General features: G+C 42.3%; 1 protein-coding gene across 3 annotated transcripts in view; it reads right to left on the minus strand.

Moving 5' to 3' along the window:
- Positions 1–26284, minus strand: part of DPP10 (dipeptidyl peptidase like 10) — a 584313-nt gene that overhangs the window by 155012 nt on the left and 403017 nt on the right. For all 3 annotated transcript variants that reach the window (XM_081199702.1, XM_081199701.1, XM_081199703.1), the window contains one exon: positions 19270–19365. In XM_081199702.1, the coding sequence (XP_081055828.1) occupies positions 19270–19365 (96 nt within the window). The remainder of the gene's footprint in view (positions 1–19269; positions 19366–26284) is intronic.

Raw genomic sequence — 26284 nt, forward strand, 5'->3', positions numbered from 1 at the left:
TCATCAAATAAAACTCCTATAATTAATTAACTGCAGTTTTAATTAGTCTAAATACAATAGGGTGGTACCAGGACATTTTACCTTTATGTATCACTCACTCAATTTAGGACCAGTTTTTGTCTTCATTTATATTATTCTTCTCAAAGCATCACATTTCCCATTCGTGTGCACTGAATTTCATCTCAAATCTTATTGCCAGAGTCACATAGTTCTTAACCCACAGTATTTTATTGCGTTTCTGACTAAAGTGTGTTGTTACTTTTGTCTCTGAACTCTGCCAAAATGCTTCCGTGGAGCTTCAATTATCTTGTATGTTGCCCAAAATTGGAGGGGGGGGAGGGAGACGGAGAGGGGGAGAGAGAGAGAGAGAGCGCACGACTAGGCATTAAATCTGTTGAACAGCCAAGAGCAGCCAGAATTTCTTGGAAGTAAGGTTTTCTGTCATTCCTTATGTTAAAGTGCCCCATATTTCTAAGATGCAAGTACAACACACAAAACCCAACTCTAATACTTTTTATGTTTAACTTTTTTGACCTTGAAACTCTAACAGAAATCCCGACAAAGTGTTTTATTTAAAATGCTTGAGGGTCAGGCATCCTAAGCATGTTTGCTTTGAAGTAAATGCCATCTAAATCAATGCTACTTATTTCTAAGTAAATTAAGTTAGGATTAGGGTGTTAATTTAAGAAAATGTTGGGGAAAGTCTGGCCATAACACAGCATTTTAAATCCTATCGATTACAGTCCTTTTAATGAACAGGACTTTTTAAGTCCTTAATTTAGGTTGAGTCACACTCATTTATTCCTAGTTGACTCTCTCCCACACACTTTTTAATACACAGATAATTCCTAATTCTAAAATCAAGGGTGAATTTACCACAGAAGAACCAGAACACAAGGCTCTAATCTGTGGGAGAGGGGCTGAATAACACAGTCACCTGAACAGGGATTTAAGGGGTATTTTTCATATAGTCACCACCCTTTCCCCCAAGTTAGGGAATGCCCCATTGAAAATATATGAAAGTACACCACTCAGAATAGACTCCCATGTATAGGGGAGCAGATTTATAGAAAATGTGTATTTCATCCTTCCACAGTAACTTGGCCTCCTATGCATCACCAAAAATATATATTTGTTATAACAAGTTTTCCCAGGTGGATGAATAGATTTCTGCCATAGGTGCCCATTTTGTATTTTTTGAAACTTCACACATGCTAATTTTTATTTATCTATTCATAAAATGTATTTCCATACCACCCTTTCATGGTGGTACACAAAATTGCTGGTACATAGCAATATATATATATAAAAATTAAACAATTCAAAGCAGTACCGAACTATCAGTGAAATGGCAGGCTACTCAATAAAACTTTTAACTACTACATAAGCCTACTGGCATATGTATAGATGCAAATTTAGACATAAATGGCATAAATACAAATACACCATACATCAGGTGACCTGTGTGCCTTGCTCAATTTGCTTCTGAGGTGCTAATTACTGATGTGCAACTTCAGCTCTCCTGCTCTTCTTTCTGGATTCTTTTATCATGAAACTAGACCTGGACAGACCAGCTCCTCAAATAGAGGACACTTGTCTTTTTCCTACCCAAGAACAATAACAAGTGTACTTTCTTTTACATAAAGAAACAAAGTTCTATTCCAGTGGACAGATGGTGCAAACTCAACAAGGTAGGAGCAGGAATAAGTCCAGACACACTTAGGCACCAGAAACGTGCCAAGGGTTAAAACAACTTTGATTAGATGAGCTTCAAGGTGCCCTCTAAGTTCAGGGATAAGCTCCTGGGCTGAGGATTCCAGGATCAGCAGCTGCAAGGTGACACTGCACAGCAGCATGAGGTTTTTCTTACGTTAAGCCACACCTACACAATGCAATTTTAAAAGCGGACTGGGAAAATCCAGCTACTCACACACACATGCCTGCCTCACCAAGGATTCCTGGCATGAAGCCAAGTGCTACTTCTTGCGGGATTGGTCTGCTCCTGCCGTTTGATGCACGGCCATTGCCTCTGAGGCAAGGCATGGCTTTCCTCTCCCCGCCCCAACATCAATCCCCCCACTTCATCACCCAAGGTGAGACAGGTGCAACAGAGGAGCTTGGCTGTGAGTCAAGGGCTTGAGCAGGAAGACCTGTCCTCATCACAGTGATCTGGGAGGCTTATGATAAAATATTCAGCTAGATGAATGACAGTTGTGTGTGAAGACCCCCAAAACCACCCCCAAAATAAATGCACAATAGACATAGAATTTTAGTTTAAGGTTTTTGGCAATAATTTGGCCACAACTTTATTGAATTATAGCATGTGAGTGGTTGCCTAGGCAATGGTTCCCAACTACCTGACCCTGCACAGTGGCAGGGCAGGACTGACAACTGGACTCCACTAGAGGTCAGTAAAACATACAGGCTCCAATTCACCCCATAAGTTCCCATGGACTCTGGTGTGGTCCTAACCCCTGAAAGCGGATCAGACAAAAGCAAGGCGAGCCCCTGGATTCCTTTAACGGAATTCCCTAGCAGCAGCAATGGAGGGGCAGGCACAGCCAACCACTTCCCCTCCACAAAACATTGAACCAATGCCTAACCGCCAACCTTACAAAGTTGTGGCAATTTGCTACACGGTAGGCAAAAACCAAATAGCGACCGCCAATCAGCCAAATGGCAAAATTTCTACTGGGCCCCTGCTCCAAAACAGACGACCCCCTAGACAGGCATAGCAAGGCCAAAGAACAGCCCTAAATATAGGGTGGAAGGGCAGGTGATGCACGTTGCAAGAAAGAGAAAACTCCCAGCGACGGGAAGCTTAAATCGCCCCTTGGTGGCCAATAGACAACCCAACAGGCCAAATTTCTGCCCCAGCAACCGAGGGGCGACCAATGGGGTATTGTGGCTACCCAAACGGTCCTGCCCCACAACAGGGAGGCAGTTTAGGTGATCTCACCGCAACACGTGCTCTCCATGAGGGAGGACACGATCTCTAGAAATAAGAAAAGATTCCTCTGTAAGGTAGGAAACAAGCCCACCCTATTGCACTGGTAAAAAAATAAATCCTGTGGGGAGAATTTTTAAAATATTTAAACTTTTATATAATTTAAAGTATAATTTTCAGTTGTGCCCCCCCCCCCGCAATTGTATTATGCTGTTCCATCACTGCTAGTTCTTAGGTGGCAGGCCAAGACACTTATATCTACTCAGGTCATTAATGGTTAGGTTAGCTTCTACTGTGGTAGTTATTTCAGTGGGGTGAGGTAGAACTTGTCCTTTTTATTGTGTTGTTGGATTAGTATTTTAGATATTCTGTATTGTACAGTTTTCTGATTTTTAATTGGTTTTATCCATTTGGATTTTATATTGTTAAGTCAGTTTGAGACTTTTTATATCAAATAGTATTGTGGAGGTAATTAATGGAGAGCAAACCAAGGAAAGATGAGACTGCCAAGACTTCCATTTTGTAAATGTGATTTTTGTAAATGGATTCTGTATTTTTCTGAGCACTCAGTTCTACATTGGTTTAAAGGGGGATGCCCATAAGGATCAGACAACAATAACTAAAATTTTGGGAATCACTCTTCGTTTTATAGAATTTATGAACTCCTTTAATTAAATATCCCCAAATGGTATACATTAATAATAAAATAATACAATCTTTAGTCCATAGACAATTGAAATTCCATTAGCATTATGCAACTGCAAGAGAGAGTTCTGAGGTTGGGAGAGCAGCCCAGTTTTAAAACTGAAAAACGTTAGAAATTGAAAGTTTTCTCATAATAGGCCATCAAGAACAAAACACTGAGACCAAACACTTTGGATAGAAATAAAGGCCCAATCAGTGTGGAACACCAATACTCCAACTCAGTCCAAAACCTGGTTGTTTTTCCCCTCTTGATTTCAATGTTTAGCAATTTTATTTTAAAAGGGGTTCCCAGAATTTAATTATCCCACTAGAGAGAATATGAGTTTGTGTAGCCCCATTAATGGATGTAAATCAATCTACATTTACTTATTTGGCAAAGAGAGACATGGCTGCTATAGTCATTACTAGTTGGCAAATATATCCCACAAATTGCCTGGAAACTTTGTCAGACTGGGATAAACAAAAACATACCAGTTGCCAGTGGTTCAATTTAATGTTACTCGGTATGTGCACCACGTCCAACTTTTGCAGCAGTAAATTAAAAATGTAATTAAGTCAGACCATCAAAAACATAATCAACCAAATCTCATAGTACTTATTTTGTTTTTGTAGCACATATTCCAAACCAAGGGTTAAATTGCATCTGTGTACCCAAGACCCAAGTGTGGGGTGTAATGCCTAAGCAGCATTTCTTGCAGGCAATTTGTCTAAGCGGAGTGTCCAGAAAAAAATTATTGCAAGGCAGTGATAGAAGCTCTCTGTCAAATATCAGGCAGAACTGGCCATGAGACAAGTACACTTGTAATTTGCAGAAATATATCCCCAAACTCTAGGAATTCATCCAGACATATGCTTTTAATGTCCACAATTCTCCCGCTTCCTGCCCCCTAAAACTGTGATAGCAGCTTCTGTGCTATAGTGTAAGTACCATTATGAGGTAAAGGACCCCTGGATGGTTGAGTCCAGTTGGACTTGATTATTGGGTGCGGCACTCATCTCTCGTCAGGCCGAGGGAGCCAGCGTTTGTCTGCTGACAGCTTTCCAGGTCATGTGGCCAGCATGACTAAACCGCTTCTGGCACAATGGGGCTCTGTGACAAGTACCAGAGTGCATGGAAACGCTGTTTACCTTCCTGCTGCAGCAGTACCTATTTACAGTGGTACCTCGGGTTACATACTCTTCAGGTTACATACGCTTCAGGTTACAGACTCCACTAACCCAGAAATAGTACCTCGGGTTAAGAATTTTGCTTCAGGATATGAACAGAAATCGTGCAGCAGCGGCGCAGCGGCAGCGGGAGGCCCCATTAGCTAAAGTGGTGCTTTAGGTTAAGAAGAGTTTCAGTTTAAGAACAGACCTCCAGAACGAATTAAGTACTTAACCCGAGGTACCACCGTATCTACTTGTGCTGTTATGCTTTTGAAATGCTAAGTTGGCAGCAGCTGGGACAAAGCAACGGGAGCTCACCCCGTCACATGGACTCGAACTGCCAGCCTTCCAATCGGCAAGCCCAAGAGGCTCAGTGGTTTAGACCACAGTGCCATCCGCTCCCTTCTGTTATGTATCAGCAATGGTAAGAGAATGGTGCAGTAAGGACTGAAGTGGTCACCACACAACTATAAAAACTTCCCCAACCAATTCAGTGATTTCCCCATCTTTTCCATGTATGTCTATAGCTGAAGATTTTTTAAAAAAGAAATTTATGATGTAATATGGGGGTTATTCAAAATTACATTAACAGAGGATCAAAGTCTGTGGCCTTGTGAAAGACATCAAGGACATTTGTTGCAAAAATCAGCACTGCCAATACAAACTAGAGTCTGTGTCAGCCAACTGCTCTCTGAATCCATTTCAGATGGAATAATACCACCCTCCTCATGTGAAAAAGTGAACATTATTTAATCTAGAAGACTGCCACTCACCTGAAAATAATGTTGTTGCCAGTTGGACAGACAAGCGGCAAACTATGCTTGTTATGCTCTCATTCTGTACATCTGCTATTTCCTCATCCTGGTACAATGATTGGCCAGATTTGTGAATGGAAGAGTGCAGCTGTTATTATACGATACGGTTTCCCCATGTCAGATGGAGATCAAAGCAATGCTAAAGCAACCATGCACACATTTGCATGGAAGCACTGTCATTCACCCTAACTAATCCCAGAAGAATTCCACCAGCAGTCCATCTACATTCCGTACTTGGATTATTTTATTACCACACGAGGACTCATTTCAGTAATGAAAACCAGCCTGTGGAGTTTGCTGAAACTACATTCATATCAGATACACTGCACTGAAGAAAATGACTTTTGAGCCGATGCCAATTCCACTCAGGAACCTTATAAATTTGAAAACTTTGGGGATCAATCCATTACTTGGTAAGAGTTGTGGGTAAAAAGACATATCAAAGAAATTCACCCATAATAATCTGGCATATCCAGCATGGGCCATACTGAACTCTTGGACTACACCAAAAGCTCCCAGCTAATAAAATGTCCTCACAGCTCTTTGCCTCCCAGTTATAATATACACAATTGAACGATTTTAGCACTTTGGACAGGGTGAAGATGAATGAAGATTATTATTTTTCATTACATTTCTATACCGCCTTGTATTTTTAAGAAAAAAATCTCAGAGTGGTTTACAACACATTAAAACATTGAATAAAATAATCTTGAATAAAATAAATTCAAGCTTCAAGGAAAATATTTCAGATCCTTCTCTAAGTAAACTGTCGCTGTCCCCATATTTATTTACCTACTTAATTGCTTGGCTTGTATCGTTGTGTGTCCATAAAGAAAAGTTTAACACCTATCCCAATGAGAAATTTATAGAAGAAATTATTGACTTTTTTGTTTAAGACCCTCAGAGACTCAAGTTTTTGTTTAAAGAGTGTTTAACTTTATATTATATGTTCCTTTATGGATAGACAAGCGTTAACAAAAGAAATTCTGTCTGGTTTCAGAACTTATGTCTGACATTCACCACAACCAAGGCAAATTCTATGTACTGAAATTCAGCCGTAGGGTTTTAAAATTTGGTTTGGAGTAGTATAGTTCAATGGGCAAACTAAAGCTGAGTTTTTCTAGTGCCTGTTATTGCTAAACAGACAAATGAAGCAATTTGTTACAAGTTAGTTCTGAAATATATAATCTCTAACTCTAATTGGATGCTTTTGCCACAGTGCTTGTCAAGTTTGATCTTCTGCTGTACCAGTATTATTGTTAGCGTCCCATACTGCTTTCAAACTCATATTAGAACCCATAACACATGTTAGTAGGTCCCTGTAAATAATAGAAACAGAGCCTTCTAGAGCAGTGTTTCCCAACCGGTGTTCCGCGGCACACTAGTGTGCCGCGAGACGTTGCCTGGTGTGCCGTGGGAGGGAGGCGGGCGAGTCGGGCGGCGAGAGGAGGGGCGGCGGCAGCGAGGAGAGGCCGCCCAGCGCGGGGCTCTCGCCGTCTGCCTGCCTGGCTGCCTGCGTGGCGCTGACGTCACAGGGCTGTAACGTGCCCCACATAGGCGCACGCGGGGCGGCGAGCAAGCTCCCTCCCACATCCCATCGCCGCTCGCTTCGGCCGGCCTACTGGGCTGTCGCAGGCGGAAGGCCTGCGCATGCGCAAGGTTTTCACGCCTTCGGGATTCCCTTCACGCCTTCCTCCTCCCGGGTCCTTGAGAGCGCGGGAAGCGGCAGCGTGAGACCGGCGTTGAGCCTGGTAGGTATTGCGCTTGCCAAGGCAGTCATTTGGGAAATGAAAACTTGCAAAGCAAGCAACCAGTTCAATCTGAAGTACGTGTATGCTTAATATCCTGTATCTGAAACCTGTTCTGCCCCCTCCCCACACTTGGTGCCATTTTCATCTACACATGCAGCAGAGTAAGTTGACCCAGAATAGTACCAATTCAGATGGCAGATGGGAGAATGACAGTGCTGAATGCTTTCCCATGTAGAACAGTCCCTGCAAATAAAAACCTAGCATATTTGGAAGAGGGATGCTAGCCTAACCATTACCTTCTATGCTGTTACTATTTTTTTATTATTTTTTTTACATAAGTAAAAAGTGACCTTTCCCCATCTGGCATAATACAAGCCCATTCTTACAACTCAGAATTTTTTCAACTATTTCAGCTACATATGTAGAATATGCCTTCATTGATTCCTATTAAAGAGAGTTACTTTATATATAGTCAATATAGGCACAGAGTTAATTTTTTAAACATTTTCTAATGGTGGTGTGCCTCGAGATTTTTTTTCATGAAACAAGTGTGCCTTTGCCCAAAAAAAGGTTGGGAAACACTGTTCTAGAGTACCTACAGAGGCTTACAGAAACTTTAATTAAAAGTTAAGGATCTCAACTGGCTGTTAAGTCCTGAGGAGAAGTTTAGTGAAAGTTTTTATTTGTAAACAGTTTTTCTCTCCACCAATTGAACTCTATTCAAAGATACATTATTATTAAACAAATTATGTAACCTATATAGGCCTATGGATTTTTTCCATTGTTCATATTGAGCGTATTTGATAGGGTATTGGGGTGGAATTCAGTATTGAGTTCTTACATTCATTCTGTCTCTGCAAGCATTCCAGCTTACCAACTGAAATAACCCCCTTCTCTGGCTCTTGTGTACTGTTTTGGGGTTCTCCCCAAAAGGACAGAGCCCTATCCTCTGCCTGCACCTCAAAGCAGAGCTGGTACATCCCATGAGGCTGGGCACCATTGGCAGTAGCCTCCTTGCCCATTCTCCAGCAGCTGCCCAAGGAAGGAGACCGACAGCAGCTGTAGTAGGTTGGGTATACCTAATTTGCTTTCACTATGATTTGTGTGCATTGTTCTGTGGGAGAGATAGCCACGGTAAAGGCTTGTAATATTGCAGGGTGCCCCCTGACCTCGGCTGACCAGCACTCTGAGCTTTACAATGTATTGGAATGCATTGACCTTATAAGGAGTTATGTTCCCCCCCTGTGGGCAGTGTAACCCTATATCGTTTGTGGGTGGGTTAAAGCCAGGACCGGATGTAGGTAACGTGAGACATTGGAATGCAGCCATGTGGCTGGAGAGGACAAAAGAGTAATAAACGGACTGGAGGAAGAGGAGAAGTCTGATATGAGCTGCCCTCCATCCATGAAAATATTGCTGCCTTTGTGTGTGTTTTTCTATGCCTTGCACCCCAAAATAACGGCTGGCTTCCGTCAATTGGTTCCCACATTGTTCTTCCCATTAGTAATGTGACTATTGTTTTTACCATTGACTTTATTCCTTTAGTAGTTCAATAGAAAATGTAAGGTTCTGGAACAGGGGTAGAAATTTAGGCACAACATTCATTTTTGCTGCTCATATCTGCTCGAACCAAGTCCATTTGCACGCTTTGCATCTTTTAAATTGCATCAAATCTTTGGGGAGAAGAATACCAAGGTATTTAATGCAGCTATCAACATTCCTTTAATCAAACAATTATCATGGAAGTTGACATGCAGCTGGTTCCTGGAACATTTTTTTCAAAGCTTTCTCAGACAGTGCAGTGCAGGTGCCATGCTCTGAAGGTGTTTCTAGTAGCTTTACACTGATAAATAAGGAGACAAGAAAGCAACCTTCAGACAACCTCATAAGTAGGATCTATAACATGTTTCTTAAATTTTTCTGTGTGATTTGTTTAGCTTTTTCGCTTTAAAAATCCACACAGAACCAGGATAGGATGAGAGAGGTCAGTTTTTTGGCATATTCAAAAACAAGATATAAAAGATTTGGACCTGAATGTTAATCGCTAAACAGAGGATCATGGTTTTGCTTTGTTGCAAGGGCTCATGGAAACTTTCCAGGATTAGAAGTCTGTATTCTTCAATTTTCACAACCAATGTCTATGTTTTCCTTCATGCCATAGCAATTGGCAGGTTATGGTGCTTATATACCGTAAGACGCTCCGGCCCATAAGACGCACCTAGTTTTTTGGGGGGGAAATAAAGAAAAAAAATTATTTCCCCCCCCCCCAGGTGCGGGGCTGGAAGAACCAGGTCGGGGAACAGTGGGAAGGCACGCTCTGCCTCCCCGCTGTCCCCCGAGCTTGTGGGGCTGGCGATGGGGAGAAATGCACCAGTCCCGGGAGGGCAGGCAGCTCTGTGCCGCCATCCCGAGCGGGGCGGGACTTAGCGCCCCGCTCGGGATGGCGGCGTAGACCTGCCTGCAGTCCCGCGATGGCAGGCAGCTCTGTGCCGCCATCCCGAGCGGAGCGGGACTTAGCGCCTCGCTCGGGATGGGGCGTAGACCTTCCTGCATTCCCGCGACGGCAGGCAGCTCTGTGCCGCCATCCCGAGCGGGGCGGGACTTAGCGCCCCACTCGGGATGGCGGCATAGACCTGCCTGCAGTCCCGCGAAGGCAGGCAGCTCTGTGCCGCCATCCCGAGTGGGGCGGGACCTAGCGCCCCGCTCGGGATGGGGCGTAGACCTGCCTGCAGTCCCACGACGGCAGGCAGCTCTGTGCCGCCATCCCGAGCAGGGCGGGACCTAGCGCCCCGCTCAGGATGGGGCGTAGACCTGCCTGCAGTCCCGCGACGGCAGGCAGCTCTGTGCCGCCATCCCGAGCGGGGCGGGACTTAGCGCCCCGCTCGGGATGGCGGCACAGAGCTGCGCTGGTCCCAGGAGCGCAGGCAGCTCTGCTGGGCCACCGGGAGTGGGGCGGAGCTTCTCCCCCGGCTCCCGGTGGCCGGGCAGAGCTGTGCTGGTCCCAGGAGCGCAGGCAGCTCTGCACGGCCCCCGGGAGCGGGGCGGAGCTTCTCCCCCAGCTCCCGGTGGCTGGGCAGAGCTGCGCTGGTCCCAGGACCGCAGGCAGCTGTGCACGGCCCCCGGGAGCGGGGCGGAGCTTCTCCCCCGGCTCCCGGTGGCCGGGCAGAGCTGTGCTGGTCCCTGGAGCGCAGGCAGCTCTGCAGGGCCACCGGGAGTGGGGCGGAGCTTCTCCCCCGGCTCCCGGTGGCCGGGCAGAGCTGCGCTGGTCCCAGGACCGCAGGCAGCTCTGCAGGGCCACCGGGAGCGGGGCGGAGCTTCTCCCCCGGCTCCCGGTGGCCGGGCAGAGCTGCGCTGGTCCCAGGAGCGCAGGCAGCTCTGCAGGGCCACCGGGAGCGGGGCGGAGCTTCTCCCCCGGCTCCCTGTGGCCGGGCAGAGCTGCGCTGGTCCCAGGACCGCAGGCAGCTCTGCAGGGCCACCGGGAGCGGGGCGGAGCTTCTCCCCCGGCTCCCTGTGGCCGGGCAGAGCTGCGCTGGTCCCAGGACCGCAGGCAGCTCTGCACGGCCACCGGGAGCGGGGCGGAGCTTCTCCCCCGGCTCCCAGTGGCCGGGCAGAGCTGCGCTGGTCCCAGGATTGCAGGCAGCTCTGCGCAACCCTCGGAGCCAGTCTCCCGAGGGTTGCGCAGAGCTTCCTGAAGCCTGGAGAGCGAGAGGGGTCGGTACGCACCGACCCCCCTCGCTCTCCAGGCTTCAGCGAAAGCCTGCATTCGCCCCATAAGACGCAGGCACATTTCCCCTTCATTTTTGGAGGGGAAAAAGTGCGTCTTATGGGGCGAAAAATACGGTATGAATGCTCTGGCTGCTTGGCTGACTAGATAAATGTACTCTGACTGCCTACTAGATCCGTGTGTTTTCATCTCTTATCCCTGGGCTTTGTCTTCTATGCATCCTGTTATCCTTCCTCATTCCCATTGTAAAGTGAACACTCAAGCTCTCCCATCCATCTTGGCCTGAAGCTTGTGCACCTGGCCCTGTGGCTCCCTGCCCTACATTTCTATCTGCAGTCCAACTTTTTGGTTTCCCATCCTGAGGTCCTGCTACAGTCTGCTTACTGACTACACCACAGCCAAAATCATTTCTCACAAATCTGCTGCATCCTCTAAAAGCTCTCTTTCGCTCTCTTTGCCTGCCAATATATCATCCTTCCTGTTGCTTTTCTCATCCTCTACATACTGTCACAAAGAGCTCTACAGGATCAGCCTTCTGATGCCACATTAATAATTTTTAGCTCCATGACTTCTTCCATGCTTCTCACTGTGCTTTCAACAATTGCGTCCTTATTGTTTATCAGGAAACATTTTACTTTTCCTGTAAACTTTCCACCCTGTATGCTGGGACTCTTAGAAATATGCACCTGTATTCAGACTATACTTAGTTTATTTTAGAGCTGCTCGCTCGTAACTAACTAAATGCAGATTAGCACGCTTCTTTGTGAATCCTCCTGTCTGTTTTCTAGGCTACTCGGCTAATTTTGAATTTTGAGAGAATGGTGTAGGCACCAGTCACAGAATGGTTGCCATAGGTGTGTGGCATAACACAAAATTAGAGACAGTACAGTCATTGTGAAGCTTTTTCCAGAATTGTATTTCTGTACTGGAAAAGCTTTGATTTGTTGAACTTTTGCCTGCCATGCAGCTGTTAAAGGGACAATAAATTACAATGTTAACCCTAAATCAAAGCCCATTTGCCTGGATGCAAGCTCCATTAAACACAGTAAGACTTACATCTGAGCAAGTGATAGTGATCATGATTCTTTTTCTAGCCCTGACTTTCTTGTCGCTACCTTACCTGCTAGTTCCAGATTTCTTAATTCTGAAAGAGATCTGGTTTTAATTCTGAATATATATAGCCATAGCCATGAAGAAGAAGACAAAGTATCTGGACATTCCGGGAGTGGGGTGGAGCCACTCTTCTCATGCATTCTAGACCTGGCATACCCAAACTTGGTCCTCCAGATGTTTTGGGACTACATTTCCCATCATCCCTGACCACTGGTCCTGTTAGCTAGGGTTGATGGGAGTTGTAGTTCCAAAACATCTGGAGGGCCGAGTTTGGCCATGCCTGCTCTAGTGGGACTAAATTCATTTCCACAGAGCAGACTTTGGTAAATAAAATTTTGAATACTTGCTGTGCAGCAAGATGCACCCATGGGCTAAAGATATTTATAACAAGCAAAAGTTATAATGATGGGAAACAGTGAGTAGAATGTGACAAGAAGGGGAAAACAACATATTTCTTTTGCTTTTCCTCTCTTCCTATACAGTACATCCCAAGGACATTCCAATGCAGTTGTTTGCACGCAAGACAATTCTGTTAATAGTCAAGTAGGGACGGGAAAGCATCTCCCCATTGCCTCCAAAATCATTAATATTTTGCAAGCATTCCCTTCAAATATGCACAGAACCTCAAGGGCTTTGCAAGCACTTAAAATAAATGCTTGCAACAAAAAACAACACCACACCAGTGGCTCTCTTCCTTTTGCAAGTCGAGGGAAACCGTGGGAATAATACAACTTTACCTTTGTTAGAAATGTGGGAGATAACCACTGGCAGATGAAACACACCTTACTGGCTGCACTTGGTGAAATTGTTGCCATGGGTTGTATGCCCACCCACTGAAGAGGACCCTTGGAGAACGACAACCTCCTTTGCGAAATAAAAAAATTCCTTCCAGTAGCACCTTATTTTATTAATAATTAATTAATAATTCCTATAGCAGAGCTTTCCAAATGTGTGTGTGTTGCGACACGTTAGTGTGTCAGCTGCAGTGAGTAGGTGTGTTGCACGAAAGCTCCTTGCGCTCCTCTTGGGGCTAGAAAGGGGTTAGTTTAACCTGTGGTTTGCTAGTAAAACTGAATTAGTGTGTTATGAAATTATGCATGTCTAAAACGTGTTTGGAAAGCTCTGTCCTATAGTATTCATTGGTGGTGTTTAACTAGTGGTGGTGATTCACGTATCCAGCTCCGTCAGCAAATCTGCAATTGCACAACTGGAAATAAAAAAAAAATTTTATTTTGACTATGGCAGACCAACACGGCTACCTATCTACTCCTTTGCGAAGTAGTTTTTCGCCCATAGCAGAAAATTTTCACAGTTTAGCCCTTCAATTATTTTATCTGTGTACATGTTGCTTAGAAGTGTTGCACCTGAGAAAAATGCTACTGCATGTGTGTAGCAGAGAGATCATCCTGAAAAAAGACTCAGGGTTGTCAGTGGGTGGGTGCCTCCCAGCAAGTTTCACATCATAAAATCATCTGGGACAAGTCAGTCTTTTACAGGCTGGTACCCTGTTCCCCCTTCATGATTATTATTATTATTATTGTTATTAATCTTTCTTTCTTTCTCTTATAGCTTGCAGACATCTGAGTAGAACTGAGGAAGGGAGATCTGTCTGAGGTGGGCTGTGTTAAACTGAATTCTGCTTACAACACTTGAGAATTTTTTCTTCAGATTGCAGCCCCATCCCTACAAAGTGGCCACCTGCAAATTAGGCAATAGTATATGTTGTTAGAAGAAACAATTATGATAATTATGATATTAAATCAGAAACAAGAAACTAGGAGCTGCTATAATTGAATTCAGGTCCCCCCCTTTTTTTTAGTTTCCCATTCTGCAAAAATATCAACATAGTAGTGTAAGTCCACAAAAGTGTCCCTTTAATTATTAAAAAAATAAAACTTGCTTACACTAAGTATTAAGTATCATGCATTTAAAAGATGAAGGTGCCTTCACTTTAGTCTTTTCGGTGTCTGCTTAAAACATTTATGAGAGGTTTAAACAAATCTAGTGCATGTTTACTCAGAAGTGTGCATAATGGGATTTGCTTTCTAGCATGTGTTTGGTATAGCAGTTGCCAGCATAGTTCTGCATGTTTACTCATACTTAATTCCTATAGCAGAGCTTTCCAAATGTGTGTGTGTTGCGACACGTTAGTGTGTCAGCTGCAGTGAGTAGGTGTGTTGCACGAAAGCTCCTTGCGCTCCTCTTGGGGCTAGAAAGGGGTTAGTTTAACCTGTGGTTTGCTAGTAAAACTGAATTAGTGTGTTATGAAATTATGCATGTCTAAAACGTGTTTGGAAAGCTCTGTCCTATAGTATTCATTGGTGGTGTTTAACTAGTGGTGGTGATTCACGTATCCAGCTCCGTCAGCAAATCTGCAATTGCACAACATGGCTGTCCCCACTCTCATCCCCCTGTGCAACCCCCTGAAATTTGGTTTATGGTGGTGGGGGGTCAGGAGGGACCCCCTGAACAAAGTATGAAGGGAGACGGTGGATCATTCCATGTGAAAAGCTGCAGTGCTTACACAGAACAAGTGGAAGAGTATGGCACTGATTTCCAGTGTATTTAGAACAACAGCAAAGCACTCTGTTGTGTTCTCAGATGAGAATCAAGCTGAGTTTACCCCATAATTGCAATATATGAGGTCCATTTCTTGTTATGCCTCTTGTCCTCTGCTTCCCTGCCCAATCAGCTTTGTTGTGCATAGGGAACTTCCTGGTGACTTGTTCACTGAGCCTTCATCCTGATTTGTTTACAGGGAGATTAGTCAGTATTGGAATGAATGCTGATTAAATAGCCAATTTGTTTGCCTGTGGCCTTATCTGATCAATTAACTATCTTATGAAAACATTCACATACGTATTCCTGGCCAAAAGAACAGCTTCTGCGTACAAGAAGCATTCAGGCCACAATCCTAACTCAATTTACTTGAGAGAAAGCCCAATTTAATTAAGTTGGGCTTACTTTTGAGTAGACATGGTTAGGCTAGTACTGTGGGTGGCTAAAGATACTATAATAATAGAACTTGAAGTTTGGCCATTTTCCTTTGTAGGCATAGGAGACTAATGTGTATAGAGATTACTAGTTAAAATGACTTTCAAATAGTGCAGCATTTGTGTATGTTTTTAGGGGGAAAACCTTACCAAAAATATGCCTCTAGAAAATAAATATGACAGTGTTTCAACAAGTATAACCAATGATGAATTTTCATGGCTTAAACAATTATTAAAGTAAAAATATATATTAAGAAGTTAGAGTCGCTATTCTTGTAATGTAGTGATTTCCAAAGATCTGACACTTTCAAATTAATTAGAGGAGCCCTAAGATGGATCATGCACTGAACCAACACTTGAATGAATTATGGGGTCCCAAGATCCAGCACACATCACTTTCCCCAAGAATACTACCCCATGTCCATGCCAATTTAACTGTACTTTACAAAGATTTTTGCAACTGAATTCTCATGCATTCCCCTAATAGCCTTGCCTTTTTGTAATTCCAAACCATCTGATAACCATTTTAATACCCCATAATTCAATGCAGCAGTGTAGTTTAAGCAAATTAAGGCCATTTCCTCCCATTTCTACTTCTGTGGCATAGCCTATACTTCTCTTTCAATGTGCCCTTAATCTTAACACATTTTGTATCACTCACTGGCAGCGTTTTAAATTTTCACTTTTTCAAAATTAAATGTTAAAAAATCAATACTACTAAAAGTAGATGCACTCTCATTTAACATCTTCAAAAGCCTGACAGACATCTAGACCTCTTTTCAGAATCATATTAGAGAACAGTGGCTGATCTGATAGAATTTAATTATAGCATAAAAGACATAGGCCACAATCCAGAGAGCCCATTTACATGCTCTCAAGGGATTGTTCATGCAGAACCAGGCTTTCTATAGCTCTCTTTTGGTGCATTAGGCATCAGCACTTGTAACCAACTTGTGGGGGGTGGGAAAGGGAAGCTCTTTCAAAAATCTGCTATAAAATGTGTGTAGAAATTAAGAACATACCATTTTGTGTAAGAGGTTCTAGCGTGCCAAGATAATTGTGACTGAGATACAGTGAAAATACCAGTGTTACAAACTCAGTGAAATGATATTGCAAAGAATGAATGCTGCTGCTGTCTTAAATATAGAATTGTGAAATATAATGCACTCATTAGTATATGAGACTCTCACCGAGAAACACTTTGCTGAATTTATCGGTATGAGAACTTATTTCATGTCAGTGTCATGATCACTTGATGATATGCCACAAGGTAGTGACTGAATTGATAGTATACTTTATTTTTGAATAAGAATTAAGTGTTATTGCCATAACTATTTGAATGCGCAGAAAAAAAGTATGAACATCAAAATCTGAATTTACAAAATATTATCTCAGTCGTGTACCAATTATTGCACTTTTCTTGTCAACCCTTCATCCAGTTCTTATAAATAAGTGTCGTAAGACGATTCCCAACATGCCTGACTAAATCAGGGTTTATTCCAGCATATGGTATTTATAGCCTAGAAAGAACTGTTTACGAAACAAGGCTCACATTATTAATCTTACTAACCAGAATAATATCCAAAAGACAAATACAAGGCCCACATACTAGTATGTTAGATTTCTGTTCTAATATCTAATAGATACAATATCATCACACACATACAACCCTTCTCATCCCTACAGCACTGATGCAGAGAAACCGATATCCATATACAATTCTCCAAAGCACTTCCATCTACTGACTACAATGTGTGAATTATAGCATGTATGAGTTTGGTTTAGGAGAAATGCTCAAAGGTGTGTGTGTGTGTGTGTGTGTGTGTGGTGCATTTGAGTTCTTTACTTTAGAACTGAAGCTCAGATTATTCATATTTAAGCCAGTGCACTTAGACCAGTTTTACTTAGTTTAATACTAATGTTTGCTGTCTCCAAAGGGACTTTCATCCTTATAATAATATTAATTTAAGCCTTATAGTTCTGCTGTGCACACATAAAACAACTTTACAACATTATTGAAATCCTGACGTGTCAATGAATTACAACATACATTGGTGTTTCAGAATGGCTTCTTTATCATACCTTTCTTTTTCTGCCTGAAGAATGTTAGCTTGCATAAGTAATTCTGAACACATGTACCTCAGACTACAGCTTTGGCAATATATTGGCCCTAACTTTTACCCATGCTCCCATTCCCTGTTGAAAACCATTCTCAGTTCCTGCTTCATTTGAATATTTCCTAAGGAGCTGCAGCTCCTATCTTTCAGTTGTGCAACTATTGGGTACAACCCAATTTCATTTACAGAAATCAATAGTATTAGAAAAACAGGTTTCCAATATTTTGCATAAATCTCAGCCATTGTTATGGATACAACATGTGCAAAATCTGCACATCAATCTACAAACACGTAGTTCTAGTTTTTATTGCTAACATAAAAGCAAAGGCCATTCTGTATCTATTGATGGAGCGAGCATAGGCATAGTGTTGATACATAATCTAGTATTAGTTCCCAACCCTAATATGTCATAAAGATAAATTCTGAAAATATATTTTTTCAGGGGGAGCATTAGCAAACAACAAGAAAACAACTATAAAATCAATTACAAAAATCCTCGAAGTTTAACTACTCAAATCTGTCTACTCCATATTTCAAGGTCTCCATTGTATTAACAGCATCCCTAAACACTGTTGCTGTTTTTTTAAACTATCAACAAAAAATACTGCCTACAAACTTAATGAGCACTACAGGCAGTTATTCATAAGGTCCTAAGAAAGACAACATAGTAAAAGTGCCAACCTTTTTGTCTATCAAATGAGAAACAGCCTCGGCAGCTGGCCCTGGAGAACAATTTAAGCAGCAACACCTGGAACCACTCAATACTACATCTCCCACAGAATTTGGCAGTTCACCACTGAATCAAAATAGATGCAGTAAAAAGATGAGAGGAGGAAAGAAAGGAGGAAGGTGAGAAACCAGGAAAATATAATAGTGGTCTAGGGATAGAAGAAGCAAGTGGGTAAGACAGGAGGAAGCAATAGTATATACAGTGGCTGGGGAAACCCAGCTAGATGGGTGGGGTATAAATAAATTATTATAAGTAGTAATATTTGTATATACGGCCTAGTGCATAAATATTGTGATATAAGGGCTATATAATAACAGTGACCTCATTTGACAAATCTCAAGTCTTTTGGTATCATTAGGACATCTGGGTAGAATCTACACACATAAAAAATGCTGTGAAAATGTGTGTTTTTTAAAAAAAAGTTTTGGAAAAAAAATTAATTGAATCTTCCATAGCTCGCTGTCACCATCTAGTGCCACATTTGTATATTGCACTTTACAACACACTGGCTTACCCACCAGATCCAGATATCAATCACTGCTGTAGGTTGTAATGGATGGATTCAGAGAAGAAAGCAGTGGCATAGGTTAAAGTTTTGTGATTTTACAGTTTTTGTTTTACTGTACTGATTTTTAACATTATTTCAATACCCAGAGGCAAAAGAAGACACCTTTAAGAAAGGTGTTAATAAAAGGCAACTTCAACAGATACAGTTATCATGCAAGCATATCAGTTTGTGAGAATTTTTTATTAGTCAATTATATGTTTCTTTCAGCATCCTCTTCTCTGCACTACCTGTGCCTAATCTTCCTTATACATCAGGACCTTTTCCCAGTTCCAAACTTGTTCCAGGAGATTTATTCACAACCAAACTCGCAGCTTTTCCCCATCTCACATAAGATGGTCTGCAAGCTGTTTAGTTTCTTGAGCCATACATCAGCTTATTGACAACAATCACTACCAAAATGCAGTAAGTTTTTTCATAATTCTTGTATAGATGCAGTTATGTTGGAATTATTTGGATACTTGGGCACCTGACGTTTCACAACATGATAAATCATAGGTTGTTCAGATCTTCAGACCAAACATCAATACGAAGAAAATTCTCACATGTAGACCTCATCATCACATTAAGAGTTGGGTTGATACAGCGACTGATTTCCCCTCTAATATCCCCATTCCCAGATCTTTCTATATAGTACTAAAAAGAGTATGTGCAACATACCATTGATCCATTTGGCTTCTGGATTGTGAACTATAAATTCTTTTCTGAAGAGGTCTTCTAAAGACAATCTGCTTTCTGATGAATTTGACAGTTCATCTAAAGAAAAAGAAAAAAGAAAATTGAAACAGCAAATCACACTTTTAATATAGAAAACCCAGATTAGATTACCAAAGACTTCACACAACACCAGACCCATATTGAAAGCTGAATCCTTCCCATTCATGAAAAATACAGATTTTTATTTCAGCAACAGTAAGGTAAAGGGACCCCTGACCATTAGGTCTAGTCGTGGCTGACTCTGGGGTTGCGGCGCTCATTTCGCTTTATTGGCTGAGGGAGCCGGCGTACAGCTTCTGGGTCATGTGGCCAGCATGACTACGTCGAACCAGAGCAGCACACGGAACCAGAGCAGCACACAGAAACATTGTTTACCTTCCCGCCGGAGCGGTTCCTATTTATCTACTTACACTTTGACATGCTTTCGAACTGCTAGGTTGGCAGGAGCAGGGACCGGGTAATGGGAGCTCACCCCAACCTTCTGATCGGCAAGTCCTAGGCTCTATGGTTTAACCTACAGTGCCAGATAAAATATTATTGGGGGGCGGGGGAATCACATACAATTTTGGCTGGCTGTAATCTCACACATATACATATGTGAGTTCTGTGGAATTCCAGGAAAGCACAGCTTCCTACAAGATTTACATTTACAGGTATGTGGGAAAGCCCTTTGGTTGCTGGATGGATGCAGCCAGCTATAGGGTCAAAGCAGGCAGGAAACTAGTGACGGTGTTCCCTCTTCCAGTTCTGCAACCATATCACCTGCTGCAGGTGATGCCGTGGTCCAGGGGACATTATTGCTTGCTTGAGCATCTTTCCTGACATTTTAAAGCCATAGACTACTAGGTAAATTGTAGAAGAGAGAACTTGCAAATTAAATATTGAATCTCACTGTCACTTTATAATCTGAGCACATTTTCCCCCATCTGGAATTTGTTCGGGGTTCTTGTTCTCTCCCCCACCCCCATTTTGGCAAGACTAAGGCAGGATCTAGACCCGTCAAAGAAGCAATTCAATTAAACACATTGTAAACCATACAGGGTAATCCAGTAGGGAAAGATGGGACTCCACAGCACCATCTAGTGCCACAGTGTTATATTGCATATACAACACATATAAAACGCTTTTTCTTTACCAATCTAAGTAATCTGCACCTTTAAATATTTGCTGTGCAGATCTCTCTTCTCAGCTTTCCTTTATGAAATTGCTATTTTTATTTTTATTTTATTCCTTGAAGCTATTTTTTCTCTCCATAAAGGCAGAATATATAGAGATATATGGTATTCAAAACACATGTCACAGCATTTCACTGTAAGAGCTTAAGACAGACAAGTACAACCTTTTCTACAAGCTCATGCTTGTCTTTCCTGGCACCCACAGGGTGCCCCCCCAAAAAATTAGGCCTGAAAGAAACATTCTAGCGTGGTTCCTCTGGTTTGCAAATCGGCCCACAAGCCCTAAAAGGTTGGTGCCCAATGGAGTAAAAGAACGATTAGAAAGTTTGCTAAGTTTCTCTGTGAATTTACAGAGGGGATAAAAACAGCTGAAACTGGCAAGTCCCAATTGAGATGATATACCATTTACCTTTACCATTATATTTGGACTTTTAGATGACAGGTTAACAAAGAAAGAATATATAGAGATATACAACCAAATTAAAATACAATATATAAAAAATGTTGAACTCCACACTTCATCCGCATTTACACTAATCCTACTTCCTTTGAAGCAAACAACTCTTCATTTGAAAGCCTTAATTCCAGTCCAAATATAGCTTATGAATCCCCCAATAAACATGCAGTTTTGCCCCTTACATCCCATCTTCAACAGTATTAATACGCCTTCCACCATGCACTAGCAATCCAATACTGAATGCTGCTAGAAAAAGGTAGGAGGCCCCAATTTCCAAAGGATGTCATGAGGCAGTGACCATGCTGATACCATGCACTATTACTGACTCAGCAGCCATTTGCCACCACACTGCTCATGTGCCTCCACTGCCTCTTCATGATGCCCTCCAGTAAGGCTACTGGGTTCCCTCCTTCATTTAGCAGTGGTCAACAGCAGAAGCTAGTAGTCTACTGGAATTTCACAGAATCATAGAATCTTAAGAGTTGTAAGGGACCCAAAAGTCATCTAGTCCAATCCCCTGCAATGCAGGAATCTCAGCTAAAGCATCCATGACAGATGGCCATCCAACCTCTGCTTAAAAACCTCCAAGGAAGGAGAGTTCACCACCTCTCATGGGAATCTGTTCCTCTGCCAAACAGCTCTTACCTGCCACCTGATCGTTTTGGTCCCTAGGAAGCATTAATATTCACAATACATGCAATTAATTAGGTGCCCCCCCCCATGGCAACATTTTCTGAGCTCCCTGTTTCTTTGCTATAATCATCTTCAAATCAGGATTCTGTAAATTTATTTGAAAATCACTAAATGTTAAATAAAACTGGCACTTTTTTAAAAACCCTAAAAGAATCTCATGAAACCACTGAGAGTGGGGGAGAACCCTTTAAACCATTAGACAGATGTAGCAGCTTTGTTGAAGATTCTGAAAAGCTGGCTTTGTTGCATGTTTTTGAAAATATACTTTACCATATAACATTACTGAAGATGGTGACTTCCGGGTTGGTGCGATCTGGAAATGGCGGATTCCCTCCGAGCTGCGGAGGGAACCGGCTCAACCGAGGATGGGTCTTTGCCGCGCCGGCGACGCGGGGACCCTTAAAAACCGCAGGCGCTGAAGCCTGCGGACTGAAGACTCGGCGGGTGCCTTAAGCGCCCCCCCCGATCCACGAAGAGCCTTTTTAAAGGCTGCGGAGAGGATACGGAGGGTGGCGTGGCACTGAGAGTCGATCGCTACCTCGGTGGAGCGAAGCCGCGAGCCATGACCGGAGAGCGCTGACTTCCTTCCTTGAAATTTGGACTGAAAAGAATAACCCGTGAGTAAGACGGAATTGGATTTTTAAAACATTATCCTTTGAATTGGAGACGACCGGGGGGGGTGCTAAAAGGAAGTCCGCACCCCCCCCCTTGCAGACGATCTAAGCAACGATATAAGAGCTAAGTTGGAGAGCCTACCCTTGGAGGGGTGAGTTAAAAAGGACACTAACTTCCAAGATTTGGCTAAAAGAAATCTTGAGCTGGAGAGTGGAGTTTTGGAAGCCCTCTTTTTGCTTTAAACAACCCCCCCCTCCCGGGCCCGGGAGCGTCCTGTTTCTGTGCCTGTGTAAGAGCTGCGGAGTTTGACAGCTGTCAAAGCTGTCAAACGGGCAGTTTAGAGCGGAAAAATTGCTATTTAAGATCCCTCTGGACTAAGATGAGTTACAATTGAACTAAAATTGTTGGAAACAAAGTAATAATAATAAGTTAAAGGACTGTCGGAGAAAAGGCTAATAAGTAACCAGATTCCCCCTAGGGGGAACTGGTGAAACTACAATGGCTACAATGGCTGTGGATGGAAAGTTACTAGTGGAAATCGAAAGGATGTTTCAGTTGGTTGGAATTTTACAAGAGCAGAGCTCAGCTATGAATAAACAACTTATGACCTTGACTTCTGGAACAAACAGCTCTGCTGTATGTATTGAGGACCTGAATGAGAAAGAATCCACAGCTGAATGGGAAATGATATCTAAAGAGGTGGAAGAGACTAAACAAGAAAAAGAGAAAGTAAAGTTGGGAAGTAACAACCAAAAGTTGACATCTGTGGAATATAAGCAAGGAGACTTTTGGATTACATTTACCACAAGTCTGCGAAAGATGCAGAAGATGAAGGAGGAGGTCACGGGAGTTTATGGAATACAGGAACTTAAAACAAAGAAATATGATTGGGGCCTCCATTCTGACTTTGACTCTGAAGATGCAGGATTTGTGGAAATTTTCCAGCAGTTGTCTTCAAATGTCCTTGTGGGAAGAGAATATGGTTTGATGGCGAAAGAACTCTTTCCAGACTTGACGATTGACATAAAGGACTACCAACAAGACCGGCGGAGAGGGACTGAAAGAGACTTGAAAGCCTCGGACGTGAGGAACCCAGGCTAAGAACTTATTCTGGACATGTATTGGGAAGGGACAAAAACCGGGGATGGGAGGGAGGGAAGAATAGAATTTTAAAAACACTCAAGACCTTTAGGTTTAGTTAATATGACCTTTAACTGAGACAAAATGAGAAATCGATGGAAGGGAACTTGAGTCCAACTTAGGAAAAATCTATATTTCTTTACAAAAGAGGTAATAAGATGGTTAAGAGGAGAAATACTAATTTGCTGACACAATCTTGGGAATTGGGATGCACGAGGGGGGGTGGGGGGAAGTCAGGGAATAGGGTTAGGAAACTAGGATTTTCTGAATTTATACATGTTTTTGTCTTGTGTCTTTTTTGTGTATGTTTTGTCTTTATAAAAGCTGAAAAACCAATAAAAAATTTTATATAAAAAAAAACATTACTGAAGATGGTATTAAGAGCCACACATTCTCTTGAAAAATGATGTATCTTTTTGTATATAAGCTGGAAAATTCACATCACATCACTGTCCAACCTTTTATTTTTTTTGTACTAAATCCGTGTTGCTACCTTTGTCTAACGTTTCAATAAATGTTGTTCTGGCTTCAGAAATCTCACAAATTCACAATGTGCAGTTTATACAATGCAGTAAAAGTATTTCCCCTTCAAACTGCAAAAACTTTCTGAATTCTGTAACCAGGGGAACTTTTCTTTTGATACCTTTGCGAATTCATATGCATACTTTATATTTCTTGCCTCTTACTGGAGCATATTCCTTTCTCCTTAATGTTTATTCTCACATTTCACAATAGGCTATGCATTTTCCATCTCCATTCAAGATTATATTGAATTATTCATTGACAGTATGACATTTCCCAATTCATTAACTGGCTGATAGATTTTTAAATTTGAAGATATAGATACTGAGTATAGATTGCAAGCCAGAATAGAATTCTGAGCTGTTTAAAAGCTCCACCAAAATCCAAAATCATGATTGCAGAAAATTAAGCAGGAGATTTAGCTAATGTTGCCCAACAGGAAAGTGTTCATAGTCATGTTCACCATGACAATGATCCAGTCCTTCTTGGAAAGAGTTTATACCCCTCATCCACAGTTGTTACAGCCCATGAAACAATGGGCCCACATGGACTGTGTGTGCACTACAGTTATCCCTAATTTCCTAGACTTATTTCAAGGGCTGGAATGTGGTCATGTAATCTGACTTAAGCAATCATGAAGACTGAGCATCAAACATACAACTAGAGTACTTGGAGTGTTCTCCTGCAATCTGTTTTATTATTCCTTCTTGCCGACTTCCAGACCTTAGCAGGCCTAGTGAACTACTTATATCCAGTAAATGCTGTATTGAGGCCCTCAAACTGGTGCTCCTTGGGATTTGATAAGACACAAGCTATGATAGTTATAGTTTTGATAATTATTTTGCTTTATGCCTAACAGTGCAATTGTTCTGCTGCTGTTTCTTCCATTCTTCATCCCATCACCGAAATTCTTTCAAATCTGTAAATCAGGGTTTGGGCTGTAAAGATGCCATTGATAAAGGTGTCCTCTGTTAACAACACATCATAAGAAGTTGTGCTGCAGTGCCTCTGCCTAGCAGGTATTCAAGCTCAGTTTATTTTCCCTCATCTATCCCACCATTGTGTCCGGGCCTTAGTCCAGGTCCTGCACAACCTCTCCTGATTCAGATGTTATGGAGAAATAGAGCTGGATGTCATCACTGTACTGATGGCACCTTGTCCCAAAACTTTTATTGATATCTCCAGCAGCTTCATGTAAATATTAAATAACATCAAAATAGTGCCCTGCAGCAACCCAGGCTGTGAAAAAGCACTCTCCCAATGCTAATCTCTGGACTTTGTTCCATAGGTAGGACTAGAACCACTATAACTGAGATATTTATAAAGAGATTTGGTTGTCCTCTATCAATCAAACAAGTTTCTGACCACACAACCCAAAGCCCATAGTTACTTGGCCAAACCAGACCAATTATCTACATACCTCAGGTGCAGATTCTTGTTTATAACTGGCCCAGTTGTATGTGTTCTGTGTACTGCTGCAAAATAACCTATTTTGATTGGTTGGGTCCCGAAAGTTGAGTATGCTTCTTTGCATGAGGGATTGGTGCCTGTCACCTTAAAGGAGGTAGTGGCACAACAACAACTGAAAAAGCCAGTCCTGGATCCAATTCATTGTAACAACTATCATTCAGTCACAAATACTTTCTTTCTAGGGAAGTGATTGACAAGGTTGAGGTGGAACAAATGCAGACATTTCTGTAGACAGATTATTTGGGTGCCAGTCTAGTTTCAGTTTGGTTTGGGACCAAGTCAGCCTTATAGTGAGACTGGCAGGCAGAGTAGAACCCTACTCCTTCTGCTCTTCTAAAATTTTGTTCAAAAACAAGCTCCCGTAACTTTTGCTCGGATATCAGAACTCTAGCTGCTCATTGCTACATAACTATATCTGAAGAGTGTGTGTGTGAGCTGGGGAGACAGCTTCAGAATATTCTCCTTGACTTTACAATAATACTAACGCCAACACTTAGGTTAAGAAGTGTGCTTTATATGTTTGTTGGTCACCAGATTCCAGGAATCAATGAAGAAACACTCAACCTTCACCTGCCAAACACGTCACCACCAAAATCATACTGTGAGGCTGCGTTGATTTTCTCCTCATTTTTTAAAGAGATGATTGTATCCAGGATGCAACAGGACTAAGTGTAGCCAAACAAGTAATTTACCGTTGTTTGGTCTCTTAGTTGCAGTCATAAAGCTTCACACTGTTGTTTGTTATTGTTGTTGCAGCATTGTGACAAATGAAAAGATCATTTATTATTCTACCTGACATTCAGAAGACATCTTAAGGCGGCCCTATTCAGGGAAGCTTTTAATGTATGATATTTTAGTGTTTTTGGGTTTCTGTGGAAGCCGCCCA

The sequence above is a fragment of the Podarcis bocagei genome, assembly GCF_964188305.1.
Source record: "Podarcis bocagei genome assembly, chromosome: 1".
In the NCBI taxonomy this organism is placed as follows: domain Eukaryota; kingdom Metazoa; phylum Chordata; class Lepidosauria; order Squamata; family Lacertidae; genus Podarcis; species Podarcis bocagei.